Genomic DNA, 21,671 nt, shown 5'->3' on the forward strand with positions numbered 1-21,671 from the left:
AAAACCGAATGTGGTATGGCACGTCTCCAATCCAAGCATGTGGGAAATGGAGGCGCAAGGATAAGTTCAAGGTGGTCCATAGCTACATAATGAGTTTGAGGTCAGCCTAGATTCCATAGGATGCTCTCCCCTCAGAGAGGGGGTGGAGAAGAAAAGAAAAACAGAGAAAAGACACTGACTGATATGTGTAAGACACAGTGAGCCATTTCCACTGCCATTTGCAATGGGGTGGAAGTGGTGAGATTTTGACCTACTTGTCATTCCTGAGGGGTGTTAGGTGTCTCTGTGTTCTTCTGCCACAAAGACCTTCAGCTCCAACAGTTCAGGAGTCTCCCTCCTGGTGGGAGAATTGTCTGCGGAGCACTCTCTACACTCAGGGAACACGCAGGATGCTTCAGGACAGGCGAGAACAGCCAATGAATGGCCCAGCCTCAGCGTCTTCCAGCCGTTTGTGCAAAAAACGCTTTGTAGTGTTGTGACTGTTGCATGTTTCCTTTTTAAAAAAATAATTTCATGTGACGTTTCTAGGTGTCATTATATTACCCAATTAAACATTCACATTACCCAATTAAAATGAATACCGAGGGCCAGTTCAGCAGGTAAAGGCATTTGCTGCCAAGCCTGAGTTCAGTTCCTGGGACCCGTATGGTGAAAGCTGAACCAACTCCTGAAAATTATCCTCTGGCCTCCATGTGTACGTGTGTGCCATAGCATGTGCGCGCACGCACGTGCACACACACACACACACACACACACACACACAAACACACACACACACACACACACACACACACAGAGAGAGAGAGAGAGAGAGAGAGAGAGAGAGAGAGAGAGTAATAAAATTAAAAAGAAAAAAAATCAATCCTAAATGTCTTTCCCCACTGTCTTCCCAAGTGCTAGCTGCCCTTAGCTTCCCTTCTAGATCCATTATCCCTCCTCAGCAACCCATGCCCTAAGAGATGCTCACCGTGGGCTCCACCACAGGCTCTCTTGTCCTCTGGGATCTAGTTGAGACCAACTATCAGGGTAAAGGCTGAGCAGTGAGGATGGTGTGTTTGTTTTTCTAGCTGTCTCCCTTTCACACTCCCCTGACTAGTTCCCATAGCCCCGTTGCCTTTGAACACAGCCGCCTCATGAAAATGTAGCGTGCTCAGCTTCCTCTCCTGCCAAATGTGTAGCTCCAATGGGGTGACTCTAGAGACAGGGCTCTGATGTGGGGGGCTGTAAGAAGGGCAGTGAGCTTGCCACCTGGTAATCCAAGTGACGTTTAGTGGGTTTAGGAGGGGAGGGTACTTGTAGGAGACTCATGGGTTCTCTGTCGTCTCTCTACAGATGACAGTGCAGCACCCCCAGCCCCTTTTGAACATCGGGTAGTGAGTGTCAAGGATACCTCGATCTCAGCAGGCTACACAGTGTCCCAACACGAAGTCTTGGGAGGGTAAGTGCAGCCTCCACCTGGGTGAGGGGCAGGGACTGGAGCATGGAGGCTGACCTGCACAGAGAATGAGCAGAGGTCTCCCCGGGATGCAGGTGGCTGTGCAGATGAGGGAGGAGAGGTGTAGGAGACTCTCAGAGTAGGACAAGGGAAACATTCCCGAGGCAGCAGGAGTGCCGGGCATGGGTGCGGTAAGGAGGCTGGCATGATGTAGAATGGATATTCCCATATCCAGAACAGACCATGGTAAGGTCAGGAGGTTTTCCCCTAGGTTACAGAGATGATCGTATGATTGTGAGTGGTGAAGATGTGATTTTCTAGACTTCGGGTTAACCCAGGGGTGAGTGATGACTAAGACAATAGCCTGAGGTGTAGGACAGTCCACATGGTGTGCATGAGGAGAGAAACAGTGACGCTCATGAGTTTGGTAGGCTTTTCATATTCTCAGCTTCCTGTGTCCCTGTGTCTCTGTAGGGGCCGGTTTGGCCAAGTGCACAGATGTACAGAGAGGTCCACAGGCCTTGCACTGGCAGCCAAGATCATCAAAGTGAAGAACATTAAAGACCGGGTAAGACATGTGCCCCAGGCCAGCCAGATCCTCTAGCCAAGACTCAGAAGCTTCCATTTCCTCCCTAGCAACCTGCCCCAGCCCCCTCCATTCCAAGCAGGAACCTTGATGTATTCCCTCCCTCTTTACCTTGGCTCTCACACATCAGTCACTCAGTCAGCCACATTCCTTACTCCAGACCTCATTGATGTGGATGGCCTGGCATGGCTCTGCCAACATGCTTGCAGGACCTTGGACACCAAGGGCTCTTCCTTCTTGGGCCTCCTGTCTGTGGTGTGAGTGGATGGATTGAACCAAGGTCCCTTCTGTTATAAGAATACAGTTTGGGTGATGAGTTGTGGAGACCTGGTGTGACAGCAGAAGTTGGAAGAAGCATAAGATGTGTGTGTGTGTGTGTGTGTGTGTGTGTGTGTGTGTGTGTGTGTGTGTGTGTGTGTATGAATGTGTGACTGTATGTGTGAGGGTATATATTTGTGAATGTGTGTATGTGTGTGTGAGTGTATGTGTAAGTAAGTAAATATGTGTGAATATGAGTGTGTGTGTGTGTGTGCGTGCAAGTGGGCACACATGCACACATATTGGGAGATGCAAGTAGCTTCTCTTCCTGACCTATTTTCTTGGAAAACCATTTTTCCTCTGGTCCCACAAGGAGGACGTGAAGAATGAGATCAACATCATGAACCAGCTCAGTCATGTGAACTTGATCCAACTTTACGATGCCTTTGAGAGCAAGAACAGCTTCACCCTGGTCATGGAGTAGTGAGTATCTCAGGGGTGGGTGCTAGCTGCTACCCAGGGCCTCATGGCAGGGACGGAGAAATTTCACTCTACACAAAACTCCCCATCTCTGCTCCTCACAGGCATGCCCAAGCCATGCCACCTTCTCTGGTTTAGTGCTTAAAACCTGAGCGTAGAAATTGGAGGACAAAGAATTTTTGTCACAAACCAGTAATCAGCATGTCTGATCTGATCTGAAGATATTATGCCAGTTTGGTCTAAATAGTTGTTAATGATTATGTATGAGCGATTAATTGATAGAAATTGGAAAACATAGACAGAAATTAGAAAATCTTTCTATCTGGCTTTCATGAAAACATAAACAATATAGATTGGACCCACATCTATGTCTGTAGAGGTGTACTGCAGCTCACTCTGTGTAGAAGTATACTGCAGCTCACTCTGTGCAGAGGTGTACTGCAGCTCACTCTGTGCAGAGGTGTACTGCAGCTCACTCTGTGCAGAGGTGTACTGAAGCTCACTCTGTGTAGCGGTGTACTGCAGCTCACTCTGTGTGTGGTGTACTGCAGTTCACTCTGTGTGGAGGTATACTACAGCTCACTCTGTGTAGAGGTGTACTGCAGCTCACTCTGTGCAGAGGTGTACTGCAGCTCACTCTGTGTGTGGGTGTACTGCAGCTCACTCTGTGCAGAGGTGTACTGCAGCTCACTCTGTGCAGAGGTGTACTGCAGCTCACTCTGTGCAGAGGTGTACTGCAGCTCACTCTGTGTAGAGGTGTACTGCAGCTCACTCTGTGTAGAGGTGTACTGCAGCTCACTCTGTGTAGAGGTGTACTGCAGCTCACTCTGTGTAGAGGTGTACTGCAGCTCACTCTGTGTAGAAGTGTACTTGTAGCTCACTCTGTGTGTGGGTGTACTGCAGCTCACTCTGTGTGTGGGTGTACTGCAGCTCACTCTGTGTGTGGGTGTACTCAGCTCATTCTGTGTGTGGGTGTACTGCAGCTCACTCTGTGTAGAGGTGTACTGCAGCTCACTCTGTGTAGAGGTGTACTGTAGCTCACTCTGTGTGTGGGTGTACTGAAGCTCACTCTGTGTGTGGTGTACTGCAGCTCACTCTATGCAGAGGTGTACTGCAGCTCACTCTGTGTAGAGGTGTACTGCAGCTCACTCTGTGCAGAGGTGTACTGCAGCTCACTCTGTGTGTGGTGTACTGCAGCTCACTCTGTGCAGAGGTGTACTGCAGCTCACTCTGTGCAGAGGTGTACTGCAGCTCACTCTGTGTAGAGGTGTACTGCTGCTCACTCTGTGTGTGGGTGTACTGCAGCTCACTCTGTGTGTGGGTGTACTCAGCTCATTCTGTGTGTGGGTGTACTGCAGCTCACTCTGTGTAGAGGTGTACTGCAGCTCACTCTGTGTGTGAGTGTACTGCAGCTCACTCTGTGTGTGGTGTACTGCAGCTCACTCTGTGCAGAGGTGTACTGCAGCTCACTCTGTGCAGAGGTGTACTGCAGCTCACTCTATGCAGAGGTGTACTGCAGCTCACTCTGTGTAGAGGTGTACTGCAGCTCACTCTGTGCAGAGGTGTACTGCAGCTCACTCTGTGTGTGGGTGTACTGAAGCTCACTCTGTGTGTGGGTGTACTGCAGCTCACTCTGTGTGTGGTGTACTGCAGCTCACTCTATGCAGAGGTGTACTGCAGCTCACTCTGTGCAGAGGTGTACTGCAGCTCACTCTGTGTGTGGGTGTACTGCAGCTCACTCTGTGTGTGGGTGTACTGCAGCTCACTCTGTGTGTGGTGTACTGCAGCTCACTCTGTGCAGAGGTGTACTGCAGCTCACTCTGTGTGTGGTGTACTGCAGCTCACTCTGTGTAGAGGTGTACTGCAGCTCACTCTGTGTGTGGTGTACTGCAGCTCACTCTGTGCAGAGGTGTACTGCAGCTCTTTCTGTGTGTGGGTGTACTGCAGCTCACTCTGTGTGTGGGTGTACTGCAGCTCACTCTCTGTGTGGTGTACTGCAGCTCACTCTGTGTTTGGACCTAATACATTCACTCTCTATACTGACGTACCACAACTTACTGGTGTACTGTAGCTCAGTCGAGTTGAGCCTTCTGTTTAGGCCAGAAACTAACTCTTGGCACTGAAGCCGCAGCCTAGGGGCCATTTATCTTTGTGCTTGTGTTGTTGTTTACCTCAGATAGGGATAATGAGAGTAAAACATTTGTCATAATAAAAGTAGGAAAAACAGTGGTCTCAGTGGTAGAGTGCTTGCCAGGCATGTCTGAGACCTGGGGTTCAATCACAGTACTGGCCAAAATATTTGGGAAAGCAGAGAAAACTTTTGCGTCACATTTGGTCTAATTTGCCTATTTAGACTTCTTTTTAGCTTTTCAGCTAATTAACTTATTAATTTGTTTTTTGAGACAGGGTTTCATGTAGCACATGTCTGGAATCATTGTGTAGCTGTGAATGATCCTCAACTCTTGACCGTCTTTTCTCCACTTCCCAAGTGCTAGGATAATAGCTGTGGGTCACCGTGCCATGCTCCTTAGGCTTCTTGCCATGTGAGTGCTACCTGGCACTCCCTGCAGCTGTATTTGTAACCCTCATTTAGATTATCCAGGTTCAAGGAAAACCTTCTGTGGCATATGTATCAGAACAAAGGACCCAAGCCAACTCCATGTAGCAGTGTCAGGAGCCCTTGGTAACCAGCCTTGGCATTCGGGGGCCTAGGCGACTTTAGGCATAGCGAGACTGACTGCCCCCAGGCCCTCTGAGAGCTGCACTCAGTTTGACCCTCGCTTCTTACTTTTGTCTGGCAGTGTGGATGGAGGGGAACTCTTTGACCGGATCACGGATGAGAAGTACCACCTGACGGAACTGGATGTGGTCCTGTTCACGAAGCAGATCTGTGAGGGTGTGCATTACCTGCACCAGCACTACATCCTGCACCTGGACCTCAAGGTCAGTGGTGTGCCGGGCCTCGGCAGGTCCCTCCTGAGCATCTTGTGCCCAGGTCACCGGGGCCTCTGGGGCTTCCCTTCCTGGCTCTGCCATTTCCAAGTTCTGGCATCTAGAACAGACCTGTTATTTTGCCTCTCTATTCCTGTTTGGGACTTATAGATAATTGTGCCTCTTTAAGTGTTGTTTGAATATTAAATAATACAGTAGCCTTTTTCTTTCAAAGTGTCTTAAAATTAATTTTTTGGTCTGGAGAGATGACTTAAGAGCACTTGCTGCTTTCCCCAGGGACCTAAGTTCAGTTCCTAACATCCACATTGGGTAGCTCACAACCATCTGTAACTATACCTCCAAGGGGTTTGATACCCTCCTCTGGTCTCCACAGGCACCCACATACACATGGCATACACTCACACAGACACACTTCCATAAAAATAAACCTTTAAAATTGCTTTTTAAAAACCTCAAGGGGCGGGCCTGTGAGATGCTTGGAAGAAATGTTGCCAAGCTTGATGATCTGAGTTTGACCCCCAGGTCCCACATAGTAAAAAGAGAGAACTGACTCCAGCAAGGGATCCCGTAACTTCCATACATATATCACAGCACATGAGTGCACACGCACCCCTGTCCCACCCCCCAGACACACCCATACCCATACACCCACACCTACACACACACACAAACACACACACACAGTCAAATAAACAATGTAATTTAAAAAATAAAGTTCAAGGGGAGAGTTCTAGAGGAAGTGGGGGAGGGGTAGGAAGTGAATATGATCAAAATACATTATAAACATGTATAAAATTGTGAAAGAATAGATAAAGATCCTTGGAGTGGCTGGAGAGATTGCCACACAATCATGAGGATCAGAGTTCAGGTCCCAGCATCCACATAACAAGCTGAGTGTCCCATACAGCACACCCTAGAGTAGTATGCCTATAACCCCAGCACTAAGATAAGTGGAAACAGGATTGCTGGGGTTACTGGCTCCCAGAATAGCTGGGGAAACAGGAGTCCCAGTTTCAGGGAGAGACCCTGCCTTAAATGAAGACAGGTAGAGTGATAGAGAAGGATATCCAATGCCCTCTTCCAGCTCAGTGCATGTGCTCAGGAGCATGCATACACTCACACACAAATAAGTACATAAAAGTATTATTTTTAAAGTTCAACGGGTTGAGGAGATGGCTCAGTGGGTAAAGCGCTTGCTGTGAAAACCTGAGGTCTTAGCTCAGAATTCCAGTACCTGGGTAAAGAGTATCATGTGGTATCTTGTGTCTGTAATCTCACTAGAGACAGAAGATTCTGGGGTCAGCCAGTTTAGCCAATAGGTGAGCTCCAGGTTCAGTGAAAGACCCTGTCTCAAAAATAAGGTGGAGAGCAGTAGAGGAGGACACTCATTGTTGACCTCCGGCTACTACACATACGATCATACACACCCACACACAGATATGTACATACATGCATATACCGCACATGTATACATGCATGCGCACACACAGTTTAAAAGCTTGTGGTAACAAGTATGGGCAACATAAAAATGTGTAAAATATGTTTTTCCCAACCAGTCTTCATGAACATAGGCCTTCTGTATGAGTGACTTAGCATTACACAGGAACACCTACAAAGGGTCATAGGATGCATCCTGATTTACATTGTGGTGTGTGAGTGTGTGTGTGCATAGATGTGCATATTCCATGATACACATATGCCACAATGCATTGTGTAGAAGTCAGAGAGCAACTTTCAGGAGTTAGTTCTGTCCTTCACCATGTAGTTTCCAGGGTCAAAGCTGGGCATCAGGCCAGGTGGCATATGCCTTGACCAGCTGAGCCATTTCATTAGGCTTGTGTCTTATTTCTTTTTCTTTTTTTGTTTTTCGAGACAGGGTTTCTCTGTGTAGTTTTGGAGTCTGTCCTGGATCTCACTCTGTAGACCAGGCTGGACTCGAACTCACAGAGATTCACCAGGTTCTGCCTCCCGAGTGCTGGGATTAAAGGCATGTGCCACCACCGCCTGGCTCTGAAAGACTTAAAAAGAAAAATTTGTCAAGGTCACAATTTCAACCCTATGGGTCATAGTTATTACTGCTGACTTGCAGACATTGCCCTCCCCAAGATTTTGTTTTTAATTCTTTGTGTGTGTGTGTGTGTGTGTGTGTGTGTGTGTGTATGTCCGTCTGTCTGTCTGTGTGAGAATGTGCAGGTGAGTGCAGTTTTCCATGGAGACAAAAAAGATGGTGTCAGATACACTAGAGTTATAGGTGGTTGTGAGCTGTCTAACATGGGTGCTGGGAAGAACTCAGGTCCTCTGCAAGAGCATCACATGCTCTTAACCACTGAGCCATTTCTCCAGCCCCCTATGCCAACAACTGTTCTGTTAGTGCAGCTCATTTATTTGTATTATGTCTAGCCCCGTATGACTACCCTAAGCCATTTGCTTCCCTTAGATTCTGAGAGAAGGAGGCCTATGAACAAATAAGTGTGAGAGTTGTAGGTTTCCTTAGCCAGGGTAAGGATAAAATGTCTCCCCCCTCCTTTTCTCTTCCAGCCAGAAAACATACTGTGTGTCAACCAGACGGGACATCAAATTAAGATCATTGACTTTGGGCTGGCTAGAAGGTAAGGCTCCTGATATTTTGACAAAATCCCTTCTTCAGTGGCACCTACAGCTCTCTGGAATGTGCTTACCTGTCTGAGATCTAGCCATTTTTTTAGTTTGGAGATGGATATAAGAAATTCTCACACAGAGACTGGTGGCCTCTGGCTTGCTGTTAATCCAGTGGGGTTATAGTACAGGCTCCATTTGTCCTAAAAGACTGTAGAATTAACTGTACTTCAAACCACCCGTGTGAGCAGAAGACCATAGTTACCGGGGACTGCTGAACAGGGTTCAAGGTGGACTGAATTCCATCAGTTCTCCATTCTGCTAGGGGCCAAGCTAGGCAGTACATTCACCGCCATCCTTGCACTCGGAGAAATCTCTAGCTTAATATGAAAACACGTATGTGAATTGGGTGGTGCCATAATAAGTAGATCTGGAACCATTGAAGACTAGATTGAAATTTAGTACAGTGGTGACATAATGACATTCTCGCTCATATGGAGAGAGTCACGAGGCCTAAATGGGATCTTATATGGGTAGTGCAAACTCCGTTAGGTCCTCAAGTTTCAATACATTAAATGGATATTGTTTACAATTTAAATTTTTGTTACATTTATTTATGTGGGAGCAAGGAGGCACAGTGCATGCTGTAGATTCTGTGTGGAGATCAGAGGACAGCTTCCGGAAGCTGGTTCTTTTCTTCCTATGTATGGGTCCTAGGAGCCAAACTCAGGTCATCAGGCCTGGCAGCAAGCACATTCACCCAGAATATCTCACTGGCTCTTATATATAATCTTTTAAAAAGATTGATTTATTCTTATTGTAAGTATATGGTGTTTTATTGCATGTGTGTCTGCATAAAATCTGTGGAAGCCCACAGAGATCAGAAAAGGATGTCAGATCCCCTGGAACTGGAGTTACATATAGTTGTGAATTTCCATATAGGTGCTGGGAACTAAACCTAGGTCCTCTGAAAGAGCAGCCTGTGCTCTTCACCACCTAGTATTTCTCTAGCCCTCTTCATATGTAATTTTAAAAATATCTTAAAATCCACAGAGCCTAAAGTACACACAGTTTTACTTCCCAGTCTTGACAGTCTCAAGCCCAGGATGGGCACAGCTGGCAGCATGGATTCCCAGAAGAGACTGCAGAAATCTGTGGTGTTTAGGAAGACTGCCCACCAAACCTCCGGTCTCAATTAGGATGCTAACTAAAACTGATTCTCTAGTTGTGTGCCATCCTCCAAGCTTCCCTCCAATTTTCTTTCCTCCAAGAATGACTCTTCTTTGGGAATCACATATTTTCTGGGTAGTTCTGAGTATAGTAACTGTCTTAGTCAGGGTTTCTAAGCTGCGAAGAGACACCATGATCATGTCAACTCCTATAAGGAAAACATTTAATTGGGGCTGGCTCACAGGTTCAGAGGTTCAGTCCATTATCATCATGGTGGGAAACATGGCAGCACACAGGCAGACACGGTGCTGGAGAAGCAGCTGAGAGCCCTACATCTTACAGGCAACAGGAAGTGGTCTCTGACACCTCAAACTTGTTCTGCAGTGAGGATGACCTTGACCTTTGAAGTCTTGATCTTCCTGCCTTCCCCTCTTTAGTGTCGGGATTATAGCAAGTGCCACCACAAAGCTTTGTTTATCGGTTTGTTAATGAGACAAGGTCTTATTATGTAGTCCTTGGCTGGTCTCCAACTTGTGATCTTCCTTCTTCAGCCTCCTGAGTGCTAAGATTATGTGTGTGTGCCTTTGCAGCCGGATTTTCTGTCATCTTGATGGCGTTTCCCATAAGGGGCTGTCTTTGTTGCTTTCTGAGCTGCCAAGTATCCTCCCCTTCCTCACCATCCACATGGAAGCAGAGCTACTCGCCTGCAGTTAGCCTCTGGCTTCTGCTCCTGCTTCCAGGCAACATCCAGAACCACAGTGGCAGTCTTTTCGGGTCACTCCTCCACTGGTTAAAGTGTTACCTATTTGCAGGAGTGAAAGATACATTTTATTGCCCCCACATGCTGTTGCTATAACAGAAGTTTGTCACCCCACCACCTTCAATGAACAATATGAAACCCCTCTACACACACAGTTGAAAATCACATTCTGTCTATGATGTAGAAAACCTGTGCCGGGCTGTAACTAGAGTTTTTCTAGTCTTGCCTGGCCCACGGTCAGGACAAATCTCTCTCACCCACCAGTCCCACAGCCGCTTAGACCCAACTGAGTAAACACACAGAGACTTATATTGCTTACAAACTGTATGGCTGCAGCAGGCTTCTTATCTAGTTCTTATATCTTAAATTAACTCATTTCTATTAGTCTATAAGTTGCCACATGGCTCGTGGTTTACCAGTATCTTACATGTTGGTACTCATGGCAGCAGCTGGAATCGTCTCTCTGACTCAGCCTTCCACTTCCCAGAATTCTCTTCTCTGATTGTCCCGCCTATACTTCCTGCCTGGCTACTGGCCAATCAGCATTTTATTTATACAGAGCAATATCCACAGCACCGGGCAGTGGTGGCGCATGCCTTTAATTCCAGCACTTGGGAGGCAGAGTCAGGCAGATCTCTGTGAGGCCAGCCTTGGCTACAGAGTGAGTTCCAGGAAAGTCTCCAAAGCTACACAGAGAAACCTGTCTCAATAAGAAAGAAAGAAAGAAAGAAAAAGAAAGAAAGAAAGAAAGAAAGAAAGAAAGAAAGAAAGAAAGAAAGAAAGAAAGGAAGGAAGGAAGGAAGGAAGGAAGAAAGAAAGAAAGAAGGAAGGAAGGAAGGAAGGAAGGAAGGAAGGAAGGAAGGAAGGAAGGAAGGAAGGAAAGAAGGAAGGAAGGAAGGAAGTAGATGTAACCAACCTTCTTATTAAATAAGAAACACAGAACCAATGCAAAGAAGAAAGCCAAGAGGTCAGAGCTAAGAGCTAAAACCTTACCCTTCCTCCTGCAGTGGTCCTACCTCTCCGAACCAGCTACCCCTGTGTTAAAGTCTTTATATAGAGTTCCTGTTCTGCCTTCTCATTGGTTGTAAACCCAACCACATGACCGCCTCGTCATGACCTGTCTGTATAGGCCTCCAGGTTTTCCATGATTGGTATTGAGATTAAAGGCATGTGTATCCAATACTGGCTGTATCCCTGAGCACATAGAGACTTACCCAGCTCTGCCTACCAAGTGCTGGGATTACAAGCATACGCCACCACTGCCCTGCTTTCCTATGGCTTGCTAATAGCTCTGACCCCTGGGCAACTTTATTTATTAACATACAAATAACATTTTAATACAAATAAAATATCACCATAGAAGGAAGAAAAAAAACCTGCTTCATAGGTTCCTAAATAATGTCTCCTAAAGTTGAGATTATTTTGCACGTATTGTGCGTCTTCTACAAGAGAGTGGTGCTTTTCAACCTGTTTCTCATTATCACCATTTGGCTCCAGCAGGCCTTTTTAGACCTTTTCCATACTCACATTGTCCTCCATTCAGTGGAGTGCAGTGCCAAAGAAGCACTGTGTATCTGGAAAAGCCGTAATAGCTAAATATTTTTTGATTCTCCAAAGCTCCCGCTTTGGATCCTTGTGGCATAACATTGTACTTAGTGGAATGCACATACAAGATTTGCAGGACACACTTGAATGTCAGTTGTCATATGAGCACTTAACAGGGAGACACTGAATTCAGAGCAAGAAGATGCTAGAAGCTTCACTAGAAGCTCCTGGTATGAGGGAAGTTTCTCTCATGGACAGGACTTGTCAGGCGCAGGGAGTGATATGCTGGCGAATGTTCAACTACCAGTTCAGAAGAGGAGGGAATTGAGGACAGAGGGTTGACTTGTAATATTTTCCAGTTTTTACAAATTGATAAACACAATTATCTCTGGTGCTCTCGGAGAGCCAGAGCCAGTGTGAACAGGAGCTGTAGAGGGAAGTCAGGGGTGATGGCATTAGTTATGGCCTGAGAACAAATGTGTGAGTGTGAGCATGCTAAACTAAGGAGAACACAATAGAAGATGAGAACAGATGAGAACACACACACACACACACACACACACACACACACACACACACACACACAAAAGAAAAAAAAAGATGAGAACACCAAAGAAGGAACTGGAATGTTAGGCTCAAAAGTTTGAAAGGCCACTGAATCTTACCACTCAGTAACTTCATTATGGTACCTTAACGCTAGCCTGGGAAAATCAGTATTGTATCACCCAAATTGGCAATTATTGCAGATCAAGTCTTAAAAAAATCTGGACAGCTAATTTTGAATATTTACCTATGAACCACTATTTGAGATAATTGAGCTGGCTCAGCATATATATATATGTGTATATATATATATATACATATATATATATGTATATATATGTGTGTGTGGTGTGTGTGTTTGTGTGTGTGTGTGGTATGTGTGTTTTGCCTGCATGTATGTATGTGCACATGTGCACAGTGTCCACAGAAGCCAGAAGAAGGCATTGGATCCCTTGGAACTGGGGTTACAAATAGCTGTGAGCCACCATATGGGTTCTGGGAATATGGGTCTTCTGCCAGAGCAGCAGTCTCTTAACCACTGAGCCATCTCTCCAGCCCTTCAGTGAGGTCAGATATGCACACTGTGTCTCTTGTTCTCGTGGCAGTAACACAGGAGCAGTTATAGCCTGGCTTGGAATCGACCCTGTGTAACTTTTCCCTCACATCTCATTGACTAAAGCAACTCCGATGGCCAGTCCCAGCATTAGTGGAATGGAGCAAGGTATTTCCACTTGTAGTGGAAGGAATATCACATCTCAGGATGCAGGGGATGGAAATGGGATACAGGAAAGCACACATGTCTCCTGGAGCCCTACTTTTAATTCTTTTGAATACATGCTCAAAAGCATTGCTAGATCACATAATTCTATTTTTAATGTTTTGATTAGCTATCTCTCTGGGTTTTGTTTTGTTGAGACAGAGTCTGTCATCCATGTTTGCCTAAGCTCATTGTAACTTATCCTGGTCTCTCTCATCTCAGTCCTCACGTGTTAGCCTTCGGGGCATGAGAATCACAGTTCAAGACACCAACAGTGTCTGCTCCACTTCACATTCCTTACATTCCATAAAGGATCGGAATTCTCTACATTCTAGTCAACACTTGCTATAGTTTTTCTCCCTCTCCTGTACGTATGTGTGTGTGTGTGTGTGTGTGTGTGTGTGTGTTTTAGTACTGTAGACATTTATATGGGTGCATATGGAACCACATTGTACTTTCGGTTTGTATTTCTCTAATGATTGCTGATGATGACTATGGTGTCTTTTCCTTACTATGATTCCTCTAGAACATTGTGCACACCAACAGAGCGCTCACTCTTCCGAAGCTCTGTCCCATTTGTTCACACTCATTCATGTGGCTGCATGCCAAGTAAGATATATTGGTCTCCTCTCATCTTCAGATTGTAAGTGGCTAGAAGGACTGTAGTTTTCTGGTCTACCACTAACTTAAAAAGGCTGGAAGGCATGTCTGAGGGTCCAGTTATTCCCTAGGAAACTTTGTAGTATGAGTGTTGAGTTCAGGCAACATACTTGATAGGTAGGGTGGGGAAATGTTGCCTTTTAGAATCAGCATCTGCCCCCACACATTCTCTCCCATGGTGATTGCCTTCTCTCCTTTTTTCTCAGGTACAAGCCTCGGGAGAAGCTAAAGGTGAACTTTGGTACTCCAGAGTTCCTGGCCCCAGAAGTTGTTAACTATGAATTTGTCTCATTCCCAACAGACATGTGGAGTGTGGGAGTTATCACCTACATGCTGTGAGTACTCAGGGGCCTCGTTCTGGGCGGGGCTTGGGTTAGCCATCTTACATTGGTACTTTTAGAAGCAGAAAATCACAATTTGGGAAGTGTTCTCAGGAACATTCACAGAGAAGCAGGGCTGAGACTGAAGAAAGGCAGTCAGCTAGGGTGTGTGCCACAACTGAATCTTACTTCTAGACACTGAAGGAAAGTGAGGACATAGCTGCTCCTAGGTATGGTTGAGGAGGTGTTAGTGCAGATATGAGGGAGTGAACATCCAGAGTTGATTCATGCCTTTGAGTCATAGCAAAAGCTTGGGGATCCAAAGAAATGACTCTGGGTTAAAAGCATTAATACTCTTCCCTCTGTCCAGAGGGCTGGGTGTACAGATTGAACAGAGATGATTTCAGCATGATGAGAAGCACTTTTAAGTCTATACTTAGAAGACAACCAAAGGGAATCTAGAATTGTGAGCTGCGCTCACCAGAGCTAGATTACTAGCTTGGCAGAACTCCATTGATTCATGTTAGAACTCTGAACTTTTGAAGTCTTAGTGTGACAATAGCATAGACAGGAAAAGACGTCGGAAACATTTCTCACTTTTTGCATATGTCAGACCTTTACAGCTTGCATTGACTTTCTTAGACTCACAACTTACATAAATTTTAAACATTTTCTTTTTCCATCTAATCATTTACCGTGAGACACAGGTGGTTGATTACTGACAGCAGTCATTGCAAAGCAAGTTCCTTTAAATAAAGGAAAAGTTAAAAAAAAAAAAAAGTATACTGAAGCCTGCTTTGTGAGTTTATATCTTTCAGTGTGAAGTCTGTCAGCAAGGTAAACTGTGTCTGCCTTTCTCAGCTGGAGACCTAGTAGCTCTAGAAAAATGAAGCCTAGTTTTACATATGAAATGAGTGGGGCAGGCAGCTACAGCCTCAGGGGGAGGAGCTGGGTGCTTGCTGCTGTTAACATAAGGCCACAGTTAGCTGCCAATATTATCAGAGATCTGAGAAGGATAAATTCTAGCAGGAAGTATAATCCAAATGACCTATGTATCAATTAAAATGATAATGACTTACCTCTACCTGGATGGTTTCCCTAGCCTCCCTTGGTCTTGATGGCTTCATTGGGGGCAGTGGTCATAGGTCACATAAGTCAGCATAGCATCTTTAGCTGCTAGACCCAGAAGGTCTCAGAGATTTTCCTGTGGAGGAGGAGCCTGAGAAAACTGATACACCCTGTCAAGGCAGAGTAGGGTAATCAACCCAACAGGGTCCACAGTTTGGACAAGGTCTTGGCAGCAGGTGAGGCATGGGGCAGTTATTTTATCACAGTGACCACAATCCATGTGGAGTTGTCTATGCCCCATTGTCTTCTTTGGAGACTGTAGGGTCATTGCTAGGAGCTGGCATTTCTATCATGGGAAGCTTTTTTCATTAAACACTTTAAATGCCACATTCAATAGATTTCTGAAGAATTCGAGGACCATTATCTATTTGTATACCTGATCTAAACAAACCTTACTTGTTTTTAGTTACTTGCTTTAGGCTTGACCTTAAAAACATACACAGGAGGCTAAATAAAGCTTGTCACTAAATGAGTTACATTTGTACTTAGCATGACTATGAGCCTAGTTCTGAGCACATTAAAGAATTTGATCATTTTTATAAGGTGACTGACCTAACTTGCATGTCTTAATTATTTTTAACAGTTTACAAGTCAGTAGCTCTCATAAGATTAGGATTTTAGTTTTATTCCTATTAAGTTTGAGCCTTAAAAATTTGAGTTGAAGATTCTTTTACCATCAAAATAAAACTTTAGACCATAAATACAGTTTATAGAGAGACTGGAAACTTTAAATGAAATCCACAAAGGGATTGGGGACCTTATTTTCTTGATCCTTTTATAGTGCATGATTACAGAATATCACAGTTTCTTGTATGGCTCAGTTTATCCAAATAGCTAAAGCTTAACCAAGTTAACAAAGACAAAGAGGCTAGACATAACATATAGTCAGTTACTATCAACCCAAGTAGATCATGGGAATTTATAAATCTTATTTATTGAACATGTTATTCCTAATTTAAATTTTCTAGAAGCCTGGTGTTGAACACAATTAGCAAAGACATACATAGTTACACATACATCTCTAAACAAGTTTCTGTTAAGCTGAGTAGACCTTTATAACCTTAGGAATTTATCATCCATCCTAAACCGAGATGTTTTGGAGACCTGTTGTTGCCTCCTTAGTCTAAAAGGAGATACAATGATAATGAGAGGGCCTAGTAGGACTAAGAAGTTTTATGATTGTTGCTTTAGTTATTTTATACCACGTGGTCGGTCATCTTACTCAAGATGGTGGTGAAGTTACATGCTATGTACCCTGTAACCTTAGTAAAGATGGCTGCCAGCCATGTGGTTGCTTCTGTCCTAATGAGATCATCAGCCAAGATGGAGGCAAGCCTCATGTTGCTGTTTAAAACATCTATTTTCCTAAACACGAGTTCAATTCAAGTTACATATATAGTAAGTAGATCTATTTTTCTAAATAAGTGTTGAATCACTTATAGCAAATTAATATTAAACCTTTTGTTACAAGTTTTAAGCTTATTTTTTGTTGCAGACTTTACAGATTCTTTAACCACACCCAATGAATTTACAAATCCTGAGATAAAGAGTGTTTATACAATAGTCTTAGAAGATTTCTTGAGAGCAGAATTCAGAGAAATGGTAGAAATAAAGGATTTTGAAGAGTGAAAAGTAGAGACTTTGGGGATTATAGAGCAGAGAAAGCTTAGATATAGAGATTTGGGGATCATTTGTTTGTATGGTGGCAGAAGCTGTTATGTTTTGGGAGAATTTGAAAATTGAGTGTACCAATTTTTGGCCTTTGAACTGTACTAAGTGATGGTTTTTAGCAGCTCTCTTACCCTGCAAGGAAAAGTCACAAAACACGACAGAACCCACTAGCAAGAGTTTTATTGAGGAAGGGAGAAGGGATAGTTGTGTTCAGGCCTGATAAAAGGACATGTGAGGAAAGGGACGGGGCAGGGTGGGGTGGAAATAGGGTCCAACTTTTTAAGGACCACCCACCCATATGCACACAGGCCCACATGGCTACTCTACACATGTGCATAGATCATATGGTCACGCTATCTATGTGACCACTCAGTGCATGGGTTATGTAGGATGGCTAGACTGGAAATGGCTAGACAGAAATGACTAAGTGTCCCGCTGGTGTATGTGTGATCATGAGGTCGTGGCTGGAATTCCTATCATCCTGGACTCTTTGTTTTCATAAAAGATGGTGGATGAGTGGGTTTCTCCCAAAAACTGCTTCCAGCTGACTTGGTTGGTGTCAGTTGGCTTTTGGAGGGGATAGGGAAGGGGGCTTCTGAAGTAGACAGGTGTTCTGGGATGGTGGGGCTGTCGTCTGCTGCCCTGGAGTTGTCAATTTTTCCTGGCTTGGAACTCTGTAGCTAGAGTTTACCTGCCTGGCCCACAGTCAGGACAAATCTCTGTCACCCACCAGTCCCACAGCCGCTCAGACCCAACCAAGTAAACACAGAGACTTATATTGCTTACAAACTGTATGGCCATGCCAGGCTTCTTGCTAACTGTTCTTATATCTTAAATTAGTCCATTTCTATAAATCTATACCTTGCCACGTGGCTCGTGGCTTACCGGCATCTTCACATGCTGCTTGTCATGGCGGCAGCTGGCAGTGTCTCTTCCTGTTCTCTCAATTTTCCTCTCTGTTAGTCCCGCCTATACTTCCTGCCTGGCCACTGCCAATCAGTGATTTATTCATTGACCAATCAGCAACACATTTGACATACAGACCATCCCACAGCAAGGCACTTGTTTCCTTTATTAGTTTAGCATTTAGGAGACACAGGTGATCAATTGCTGAGAGTGATAGACTGTTATATTAAAGTCTGTTTTTGCAGAGCCCAGACACTTTTGGGTCTGGGAGTGTAAATACCTTTTGATTGTTACTTTTTTTTCCCCTTACCATCTGGATACATCTGATGGTCCTTTGTCTCCAGCTCTGTGGTGATCCCATAACAATTAGCTGAGTAGTTAATTAGGAAAGGGAGAGCTTGTGGGATGATACCTCATTCCTCTGGAATTGGTGACAAGGCAGTGGATCCTGGTGTCCTCTGGAGCTTGAGAGAACAGGGCTCTGTCTGTGTCACTGTATATGAAGAGAGATTTTTCTGGGATGGAGATAAGATAAAAGACTCAGCCTTCCTGTTCTCTCAATTCTCCTCTCTGTTAGTCCTGCCAATACTTCCTGCCTGGCTACTGGCCAATCAGTGTTTTATTTATTGACCAATCAGAGCAACACATTTGACATACAGACCATCCCACAGCAGAACTCTTTGGCTATTCATGTCTGACAGGATACTGGTGAGACAGAAAAGCTTAGGAAAAAGAATCATTATTATTTTACTTTTTTCTTTGGAGTGTTCCCAGACCAGGAAAATTTGGGTTTGGCACTTATCTGAAGTAGATTCAACCTGTCCAGAAGGGATTAATCTGGTTTCTGGAGCTTGGGAAAAATTTTAAACATATTAAGAAACAGCCAGGCTGGAGAGATGGCTCAGTGATTAAGAGCACTGGCTGCTCTTCTAGAGGTCCTGAGTTCAATTTCCAGTATGGTGGCTCATAATCATCAATAATGAGATCTGGTCTGTAGATGTAACCAACCGTCTTATTAAATAAGAAACACAGAACCAATGCAAAGAAGAAAGCCAAGAGGTCAGAGCTAAGAGCTAAAACCTTACCCTTCCTCCTGCGGTGGTCCTACCTCTCTGAAAGAGAGCTACTTCCTGTGTTTTATAAAGTCTTTATAAAGACTTTCGGTTCTGCCTTCTCATTGGTTGTAAACCCAACCACATGACCGCCTCGTCACTGCCTTTCTGTACAGACCTCCAGGTCTTCTATGGTTGGTATTGAGATTAAAGGCGTGTGTCTCCAATGCTGGCTGTATCCCTGAACACACAGAGACTTACCCAGCTCTGCCTACCAAGTACTGGGATTAAAGGCGTGTGCCACCACCGCCCTGCTTTCCTATGGCTTGCTAATAGCTCTGACCCCCGGGCAACTTTATTTATTAACATACAAATAACATTTTAGTACAAAATAAAATATCACCATACTGTCCCTTCTTCTGGCCTGCAGGTATACATGCATATAGAACACTATACATAGCAATAATAATTTTTTTAAAAAAGGCACGCACCACCTCCATCAGGCAGAAAGTTATATTTTATGGGGCTGGAGAGATGGCTCAAAGGTTAGGAGTGGTGGCTGCTCTTCCAGAGGTCCTAAGTTCATTTCCCAGCAACCACATGGTGGCTCACAACCATCTGTAGTTAGAACTGGTGCCCTCTTCTGGCCTGCCTGCATACATGCAGGCAGAAACTTATATACATAATAAATAAACCTTAAAAAAAAAAAAAAAAGAAACAGCCATGAGAAAATTAAAGCCTTGTGCTGGTGACCATTGTAGTGTTTAGTACTATGCTTAATTTTTATTTGAGATAAGCTTGATTAGAGATAGATTATTTTAAGGCACTGTTGCTAGAGTTTTCCTGCCTGGCCCACAGTCAGGGCAAATCTCTCTCACCCGCCAGTCCCAAGCCGCTCAAACCCGATCAAGTAAACACAGAGACTTACATTAGTTTCAAACTGTATGGCCGTGGCAGGCTTCTTGCTAACTGTTCTTACAGCTTAAATTAATCCATTTCTATTAATCTATACCTTGCCACGTGGCTTGTGGCTTACCAGTACTTTACATCTTCCTTGTCCTGATGGCGGCTGGCAGTGTCTCTCCCCCAGCTTCCTGTTCTCTCAATTTTCCTCTCTGTTAGTCCCGCCTATACTTCCTGCCTGGCCACTGCCAATCAGTGATTTATTCATTGACCAATCAGCAACACATTTGACATACAGACCATCCCACAGCAAGGCACTTGTTTCCTTTATTAGTTTAGCATTTAGGAGACACAGGTGATCAATTGCTGAGAGTGATAGACTGTTATATTAAAGTCTGTTTTTGCAGAGCCCAGACACTTTTGGGTCTGGGAGTGTAAATACCTTTTGATTGTTACTTTTTTTTCCCCTTACCATCTGGATACATCTGATGGTCCTTTGTCTCCAGCTCTGTGGTGATCCCATAACAATTAGCTGAGTAGTTAATTAGGAAAGGGAGAGCTTGTGGGATGATACCTCATTCCTCTGGAATTGGTGACAAGGCAGTGGATCCTGGTGTCCTCTGGAGCTTGAGAGAACAGGGCTCTGTCTGTGTCACTGTATATGAAGAGAGATTTTTCTGGGATGGAGATAAGATAAAAGGTTCCAGATGAGACAGGTGGACACAGTGAGGAAAGCCCTCGAGTTTAGCAGCTGTGGGGGTTACAAGAATGACCTTGAAGGGTCCCTGCCTTTAGGGGAAAGGGATGAAGGGCACTGGCCTGGAGGGGAAAGAGAAATGTGGATTGGGGGTGGGCAAGGACTGTTACATGGCTGAGGTAAGGAATGGTCTGTGAAGTTCCACAGGATAGACCTTAGGTGACAGAGCAGGGGAGTTAACAGGCTATCTGGAATGGTTGAAGGTTTGGACAGAAGATCCAGCATTAGAACTGGTCTCCCATATATTAGATCAAACAGAGAAATTGAAAGAGGCTTCTTAGGAAGAGCCCTGAGCCTGAAAAGAGCTAGAGGCAATAATCTTACCCAGTTGAGATGAAGTTCCTGTGACATCTTAGTAAGAATAGATTTTAAAGACCAGTTGGTACGCTCCACCTTTCCTGAGGATTGAGGATGGTATGAGATATGAAAACGCCAAGGAATGTTAAGAACCTTAGCCAGTGTCTGGGAAACCTGGGAGGTGAACTCCAGACCACTGTCAGACTGAAGGGAAGCAGGAATCCCAAACTGAGGAATAATTTATCAGAGAAGGAGATCTGCAACTGTTTGAACCCGCTTATTAGAAGCAGGGTATGCCTCCACCCAATTTGAAAATGAGTCCACCATCACGAGGAGATATTTAATTTTTTGAGACTGAGGGCTGAGAGGAATAGAAAAGAAGTCATCGTTAAGGTCTAGAACTGAGAAGTGAGAGGTTCCTGGAGGATAGTGGACAGGAGAGTATAAGGGTTAGGCACTACCAGGTGGAGAGGGACCACTGCAGAGTTAATGAGCCGGAGGTCTTGAACCAGGTGGTAGGTTCCATTAGACTTCTTAACTGCAAGTATGGGGGTGTTAAAAGGCAAAGAGGGTGTATGGAGCAGCTTTTTCTTGAGAAGGTCAGAAATGATAGGTGTAAGTTCTCTTAGACTCTGGAGTGAGAGAGGGTACTGAGCTTGGGTGATATATCTGGTAGGGTCCTGTAGCTGGAGAGTAATAGGCAAATGGTATCTAGCGATAGAAGGGTTCTGGGTGTCCCAGACTTTGGGGTCTACCTGAGAGGCTGGCAAGGGAAAGGAACTGTTAGAGTCAGTAGGGTGGGTGGCTAGGAGAAGAAGGAGAGGAGCTGCTGGCGAGTCTGGGGTGAGGCAAATATGGGGAGCAAATGAAATGAATGCTCCTACCTTAGCTAGAAA

The 21,671-nt window shown here is 44.8% G+C and overlaps 1 protein-coding gene across 1 annotated transcript in view; it reads left to right on the forward strand.

The window, feature by feature from the left end:
- Positions 1–21,671, forward strand: part of Mylk3 (myosin light chain kinase 3) — a 48,365-nt gene that overhangs the window by 11,975 nt on the left and 14,719 nt on the right. The window contains exons 5-10 of the mRNA XM_052728104.1: positions 1,333–1,438; positions 1,910–2,003; positions 2,653–2,762; positions 5,561–5,702; positions 8,250–8,320; positions 13,948–14,076. Coding sequence (XP_052584064.1) covers positions 1,333–1,438; positions 1,910–2,003; positions 2,653–2,762; positions 5,561–5,702; positions 8,250–8,320; positions 13,948–14,076 — 652 coding nt within the window. The remainder of the gene's footprint in view (positions 1–1,332; positions 1,439–1,909; positions 2,004–2,652; positions 2,763–5,560; positions 5,703–8,249; positions 8,321–13,947; positions 14,077–21,671) is intronic.

This window comes from Peromyscus californicus, unplaced genomic scaffold, assembly GCF_007827085.1.
Source record: "Peromyscus californicus insignis strain IS unplaced genomic scaffold, ASM782708v3 Scaffold_8__1_contigs__length_139910024, whole genome shotgun sequence".
NCBI lineage: Eukaryota > Metazoa > Chordata > Mammalia > Rodentia > Cricetidae > Peromyscus > Peromyscus californicus.